Source organism: Vigna angularis, chromosome 7 (assembly GCF_016808095.1).
Source record: "Vigna angularis cultivar LongXiaoDou No.4 chromosome 7, ASM1680809v1, whole genome shotgun sequence".
NCBI lineage: Eukaryota > Viridiplantae > Streptophyta > Magnoliopsida > Fabales > Fabaceae > Vigna > Vigna angularis.
In genome coordinates, this window is record NC_068976.1 from 29,306,326 (window position 1) to 29,313,336 (window position 7,011).

At 37.2% G+C, this 7,011-nt stretch overlaps 2 protein-coding genes across 6 annotated transcripts; one reads left to right on the plus strand and one right to left on the minus strand.

Moving 5' to 3' along the window:
- The first annotated feature begins 560 nt into the window (after positions 1–560).
- Positions 561–3,209, plus strand: LOC108338117 (protein HEADING DATE REPRESSOR 1). Of its 4 annotated transcripts, none has more exons than XM_017574834.2 (4): positions 561–700; positions 813–922; positions 2,344–2,717; positions 2,833–3,209. In XM_017574834.2, exons 2-4 carry the CDS (start codon positions 829–831, stop codon positions 3,034–3,036), a joined length of 672 nt encoding a protein of 223 aa, XP_017430323.1. In that variant the 5' UTR covers positions 561–700; positions 813–828; the 3' UTR covers positions 3,037–3,209. The 4 variants fall into 4 exon arrangements, with proteins under 4 accessions (XP_017430323.1, XP_052736740.1, XP_017430322.1 ...); XM_052880780.1 differs by having other exon boundaries at positions 563–700; positions 2,380–2,717; XM_017574833.2 differs by lacking the exon at positions 561–700 and having other exon boundaries at positions 711–922.
- A 305-nt stretch (positions 3,210–3,514) lies between these two features.
- Positions 3,515–6,523, minus strand: LOC108338116 (uncharacterized). 2 transcript variants are annotated; one of them, XM_017574832.2, is made up of 7 exons: positions 6,162–6,452; positions 5,785–6,030; positions 5,510–5,683; positions 5,295–5,401; positions 4,882–5,204; positions 4,337–4,458; positions 3,515–4,144 (listed from the first exon to the last, which is right to left on the minus strand). In XM_017574832.2, exons 1-7 carry the CDS (start codon positions 6,282–6,284, stop codon positions 3,650–3,652), a joined length of 1,590 nt encoding a protein of 529 aa, XP_017430321.1. In that variant the 5' UTR covers positions 6,285–6,452; the 3' UTR covers positions 3,515–3,649. The 2 variants fall into 2 exon arrangements, with proteins under 2 accessions (XP_017430321.1, XP_017430320.1); XM_017574831.2 differs by having other exon boundaries at positions 3,515–4,458; positions 6,162–6,523.
- Between the last annotated feature and the right edge of the window lie 488 nt (positions 6,524–7,011).

Consider the following 7,011-nt stretch of genomic DNA (forward strand, 5'->3'; position numbering starts at 1 on the left):
AAGATAGGAAATAGGAAATTGTGATATTATAAAACATGAATATTTTATAAGCAAGTTACTCATGGAAAATAAATAAAAGATTTATATTTTAATTCCACGTGACGGTGGCGCGTGGCATAAGGTTTCGGAAGATCCAAAGTTTGATGTTGATTAAAAATATGCTATGTTAATACCTACGATGAACGTGTCGCTCACGCTGGGTAGGTGTGTATGCTAAGAGAAAGGTATGAAGAGAGAAAAAATAACACGTGAAAAATAAACAAAATGGAATTAAATAAGAAATCAAAGAGAAAATAAATAACTACATCAATAATTTCTGTTTATATCGATGCCACCTAGGAATGCTGAGAATATTCTGCATAGATGCTGAGTACAAATTACAAGAGATACTTTTTAACTAATTACAAGAAATAATTATCGTCAAAAATAAATATTTTATGTTATTCGAAGACAACCAATTTTCCTTTAAAAAAAACAAATAAATAATAAAGACAATGAAGTGAAGAAATACACACCATAAATAAATAAAATAAATTATATAAAGGTCAAGTCTTGGACATAAAAATTTCCACCAAAACAAGAAATCTGAGCCGTTGAAAAAGCTGAATCTCATCGTGATGGTCCCATACAATTATCAGCATCTCGGTGTAAGTTGTTTGGGACAAGGAAAACGAGACTTTTAGATGGTGGGAAGATTAAGGTAAAAACCAAACAGCCCCTTTAACAAACAACACAACAACATAAAATCTTTCTCTCTATCTATTTCTTTGCTTCTCTTTCTCTTACTATGTGTTGAAATTCTGAATTTGAAGCATATCTTGTTCTTGAATGGAAAACATGAAGATGGCCATAGATGATGCTTTGAACGCCTTCTCTCCTGTATCCACAACTACCATTTACTGGAAGTCCCGAAGAAGATCAGGTATATCTATATATTTATCTATACATACACATATATTTATTTATATAAAAACTCTTTCTTTCTCAATTAACTTCACCCATCCCTAATTTACCTTGTCTGTTACTTAGTGTTGTTCTAAACAATTTAGTAATTGCTGCACTTTACTTTCTCTTCTGTGTCATTTTCGTCTCATGTTGCTCAGATTTGGAAATAGAATTCAATGGTTTTGTTGATTTTTGCATGGGTTTTTCGATATTTAGATGCCCTCTGTCAATTCTTATCTTTTTTTTCACAGAAAAGAAAATAAAGTAGGAAAATTTGTGTATTTACATGATTTGGAACTGATGGTAGTTCCTTATTTGATTATGGTTTCTGTGATTTCTGCAAAATTGGCCACTGTTTCAGATAGAGGAAGCGTAAAATGGGTTTTAGCGGTTGGTATGACTTTTATGTTACGTTGTTGTTTTTTAGGGTAAAGTTCAACTTTGGTCCCCTATTGTGCTCCCTAGTTTTGCTCATCCCATTTTTAAATATCATAATAGTAATAATAATAACAATCAGTTCCTTACTTCTAAAAATAATGTTTTTTTATTAAATAAAATAATAATTTTTTATGCTTAATTTATTAAATAAAAAGAACTGATTTTTGACCCCAAAAACTAAATGAGCTTGTTTGAGAATGGAATATTAAAATTATGGATTCAACAAGATGAAAGGATCAAAACTGTTATGCAACTTGTCAGGTGATTAGTACCTCATAATTGAGAACTAACTCTATAAATTTCACCTAAGTTTATGCATCTTGGTAAAAGGCTTTATCTGTGATGATATAAATACTGATGATTTATTGTATTCTGTGAAGGGTAGGGAAAAAGGGGAAATAGAAAATGTATGTGGCTGTTGAGATTATGTAGTCATCATCATATCATTCGTTTCTCTGTATGACAGCTCACCCTCCAACCAACCCTCTACACAATAACAAAATAGCCTTAATTATGGTTTCCTTTCCTTGCATATCTGAATTTCAAGTTGATGCTCCTCTTGTTACTGATGGGACGTTTAAGCTTGTCAATATTACCTTTTTGTAATTTTTCTTTTGTTCTCAATGTGTTTGTGTTAGCATTTAAGTAGGCATCTTCCTTTTGGTATACCTACTCAACTATATCAAAGCCAATCCAAAAGTCTGCAGAGAAAAAAGGACTCTGTTCTTTATGCAGAAAATAGATTCATACTGTTAGTTCAATCACAAATCATTATATTATATATAGAGAGTGATAAGTTTATTATCTTCTGTAACAACTACCTAATAATTTCTCGGATAACATTCATGTAGTAATTAGTCTCGTATCATTAGATGTGTTTGTTGAGTGCAATGAACATGAGTACTTTGGCAAACGAGATTTTCCATACGTTTGACTTTGTCGTGCATTGTAAATGATGAGCTGCCAAAAACAAAAATGGTAACTTGTTGCCCACAGCTAGCGGGAGGAATTTAGAGGTATCAGAAGATACTGCTAATACACCACCCAGCAAGCAGGAAGATACTCCTACTCCTACTCCTCCTTCTTCTTCTTCTAGTGAGGAGGTGCAGAACACAACTCCAGTTTCTGAGCGTCGAAAGGCCTTGTTTGAACCATTAGAACCTATAAAGAATGTTAATGGCCGACGACCCTTGGCTGAGTCTTTACTTCCTCCCCCTGACTTTGAATCTGCAAACTATCCTAAGGGCTGGTTGATTGGAAAGAAACGAAAGCTTGTCAATGTAGATGTTGTTGAAAGCATGCGAAGGATTGCCATCCAAGAAATGAACAGAAAGGTTCAAAGTTTCTTCAGCTCCCTTAATTTCCAAGCCAAGACACAATTATTAACTTATAGGCCTAAAATTCAAGCCACTTGCTCACTTTCTGCCATTGTTGTTGTTGTTGTCACAGGACAGGGAAATTGATGGACTAAATGAACAACTGGAGGAGGACTCACGTTGCTTGGAGCACTTGCAACTTCAGCTTGTGGATGAACGAAGCAAACGTGCTCGAGTTGAAAGAGAGAATGCAATGCTTCAAGAACAAGTGAACATGCTCATGAACATGTTACAAGAGGCAGAACAAATGGGAGAGGAAGGCCCGGATGAACCTTGAAGTTTACCATAGTACATTATGTGTGCTTGTGTGTGTCAAATTCTTTTTGTAGGTTTTGTTCGTCATAATGTCTATGCAGTTATTAGAGTGCATATAGTAATATTTGGGGGCAAATGGATCAAATCGCAATGAGCAAACTATTCGTTTATCTCAAAAAAGAAAAAAATTGTAAATCTTTGTAGTGACTGTGTGGTTGTTAATTTATATCTTGTTACTCTTTTAAACTATAAAAAAGCATTGTAATTTATTGTAATTTATATACTTGCCTAGTTCATAAAGTGGCTTAGTTAAATAAAGATCTCAGTTCAATAAAGATCACAGTCATTACTTTTTCATCTGCGAGCATGTTACCATTAACATTTTACGCTACAATTTATCAACAAAACCAAGGTGGCGACGAATTTTGTTACACGCGTAATTTCCACATATTCTATTTTGTACTTTTTTTTAGCTGAAAATACCATGTTGTGCCGTCATCTGTCAGGATTCATCATCAATGTAAATTTCTGAATCCATGCAAAAAACTGCAGATACAATATTCACACGGTTGAAAACTATATAGATAATATAGCTTTTGGGTTTCTTGCAACTAGCAAGTTCAGGTAGATGGTAATTATCTAACTTTATGAACAGAATCCTCAGACATGTGAAACAAAAACTGAGGCAGAGATGCGATCCTTGGAAGATTGAGAAGCAAATCGCCAGATGATTCCTTTCTGGACATGCCAGTCCCCCCCTGCTTGCAAGAAGCATCATCAGGTTGACTTTCCAAATCAGCCACTTTAGTTTTGCCTGGGGACAATTGGGTGGAGTTGGAGTTGCTCACACCAACTTTTCCACTGTCATCTGCATCAAGACCATTGGCATTTCTGGTCATTGTGTTTGAGTCTTCTGCTGCAGCAGTATCCTTCTGCAGGAGACAGTACAGTGAGTTCACCCTAGACAGCACGTCTGCATCCCTCGGACCATTACCATTTCTGGTCATTGTGTCCTCTGCACACTGCAGAAGGGAGTATAGTGAGTTCACCCTTGACATCACATTTGCATCTCTCAGACCATTGCCATTTTTGGCCATTGTGTTCGCGTCTTCTGCTGTAGAAGGGTCCTTCTGCAGAAGACAATACAGTGAGTTCACCCTTGACATCACACGCTGTTCATCAGAGGTAGTTGCATGTTGAGAGTCATTGAACAAGTATTGAGTAAATTCTTCCAGAATAGATCTGCTATACTGGCCATCACCAGCAAAATTGGGATTGTCAGATCCCATCTGTTCTGAAATGCAATGTCCAATGTGGCTTACCAAATCGTCCATTGACATCGAAGGGTGAAGTCCAGGCAATTTGATCTGATCCAAATTACTAAGAAACTTCAAAGTTTCAGCTCCTCTACTCCTGAAATCTTTCATTGCATGGATGTTCATCACTGCACATGATACAAACGGCATTAATATAATATTTGCATGATGATAACATGAGGCATGCAGAATAAATATAAAATATGATTCACAGTTTACTAACACGTACCATATTCTTTATATCATTATAGTACTACATATGATAGGGAGGGGGCTGAACATAATATTAAAAAGAGACGTATGTTATAGCATAAAATATAACTCAGATTCTTTTGTTTCTGTGTAGTGTTAAGATAAACATAGCCATTAAGTAGTGTACAGTTTGTGAGTTTTACTTTTTACCATGAGAAAAACCCTACAAGTTTGTACCCGCATTGATAAGGGTAACATATCTATGGTGTAAGTTTAATGGATAGCCCAGGATAAACAAAAAAGTGCATTTACCATTATACTGAATTCAAATGGCATTGAAAATTTTGGGCAGCAATTACCTGGGCTAGGTGAGGTAATTTCTTGGGAAACATTTTCCACAGCTTTACCAAGATTAGGTTCACTTTTTGAGGAAGACGATTGGACTGCAGATCCTGACTCTACATCCTGCAGTGCAAAAATCCCACCTCTCTCCTCGCTTTTTCTATCAAAACCATCACTTGTTTCAATGTGATCGTGAATTGAACTTGTTCCGGGATCAAAATATGGAGAATCCAACACCAAATCCGGCTGCTGGCTCAGACAGTTGAGACGTGGATCACACTGAATGAGCTTCTCAAAATGCTTGCCTAGCAATCCTTGTGGACACTGCAGGAAATGTCTCCTGTAACAATAAAGAGAATTGCATCACCATCACCAAGGAGTCAACGTAACAAACCACCAAAAGAAGACCAAATACAAAATATAACAGTACCTATTCAGGCTGGCTTGTCCACCAGTAAAATCTGATGTTGCCTGCCACAAGGTATGCTTCCTTGGCTGTGGATTGATCTCTCTAAAAAACAGAGGTCTTCTTGCCAGCTACAACCAACAAAAGGAACACCAACTTAGTGCCACAGATAATTGTGATGCCAAGTCAAATTAACATAACAATCAAAATAAAAACAAAGGAGATCGTTTATGGTTTACCACTACTTCGAGCGTGCCTGGTCCATCCTCAGGGTAATTTGCCTTGAGAGCCATGATATCAGACCAGGGGATCTCAATTTTATTCTTCAGACAGCCATCAAGGACTTCCCATACCAGCTTATGCTTCGCAAAGTAACACTTCGCCACCAAGTCTCCTTCGTATCTAGACTTGTACTGCACGAATCACCATATGCACATCAATCACAATATCACATCATGTCTGTTTGTATTGTATTAATCATATTACATGCTATTCAACAAAATTCCAAGCATACCTCCCAGGTCCCGATTTTCAAAATGGTTCCAGGAAAATTGGAGGCTTTGAGTTTAGAATCCGCCGCAGCAGAGGCAGCAGAAACCTTGTGATCTTTCTTCTTGGACTCCTCTTGTTGGGAGAGCCTCATCTGAATCAAATCCAACAGGGAAGGACTCTTCTTGAGACGCAAACCCAAAGGGCTTGGCTCATCCAAGGGATTATACGAAGTTGGTGGAATCGAAAGGGAATCATCACTAGAATCACACTGTTTCAAACCCAAAGAAAAAATTCAATCAAGAGAAAACAAAACAGAAACAAACTACCCATAGACGAAATTGGTGATGGGCATCAGAAAATTGGACAAAAAAAAAACTATTTAAAGGAGAAAATTTAAACCTTGGGGGGTGTTTCCAATTTGGGTCGCTTGTGGGTGTGAAGAGGGGGAATTTCATCTTGAACCTCCATCTTCACCTTTTTCAGACATTGATTATCTGTATCAGACCTCATAAGCTGAACCATGCCGATGATTCAAACAAACAGAAGCTATGACAAACACGACGAGCAGAGTTTGACTCCGATTTTCAGAACAAGAAATGATAAATCCTTTAGCAACACTTGAGCAATGCAACGGCGGGCGCTGAGGAAAACCAATGTTTCGTCTCTTTCTTCAATGGCTGACTGTCACGTGCCGCGTACGAAACGACGCCGTATTTAAAACACGACAGCTGGGTCAAGCGGGAGACGTAATTACAAACACACCCTCGAGTTGAAAACAAAAGCATGGGCCTTTTATGTCGTGTAGCGTGGGCAGATTGAGAATTTCCGTTTGCGGTGGGAAACGGCGGTGCGTGGTGCCGTCTGGAAGGCACGTGGCATCACGTGATGTTAATGGATAAAATGTGGGTCCCGGTTCATGAACCTTCTTGGTTATAGTTGCGTGGTGGAGTTGGATGGACAGGTGGAAGGATCTGGTGGGAGGGTTGAACACGTAAGCTGGAGAGATGGGTCCCACCATATATGCCTTTCTGGATAATGTAAGTAATTTGTTAATTATTATTATTATTATTTATTATTTATTATTTATTATTATGCTTTTGCTTTTGCTTTATGCTAATGGATAAACTTGAGCCTCCAAAAACTAAACCATGTTCATCTACTTGTCTTTCTGCTTTTACAAAACACTGCAATTTGCTTCATTTTAAAATTAAAATATATATATATATAAAGTTGGGTAAGTGAGTGGGAG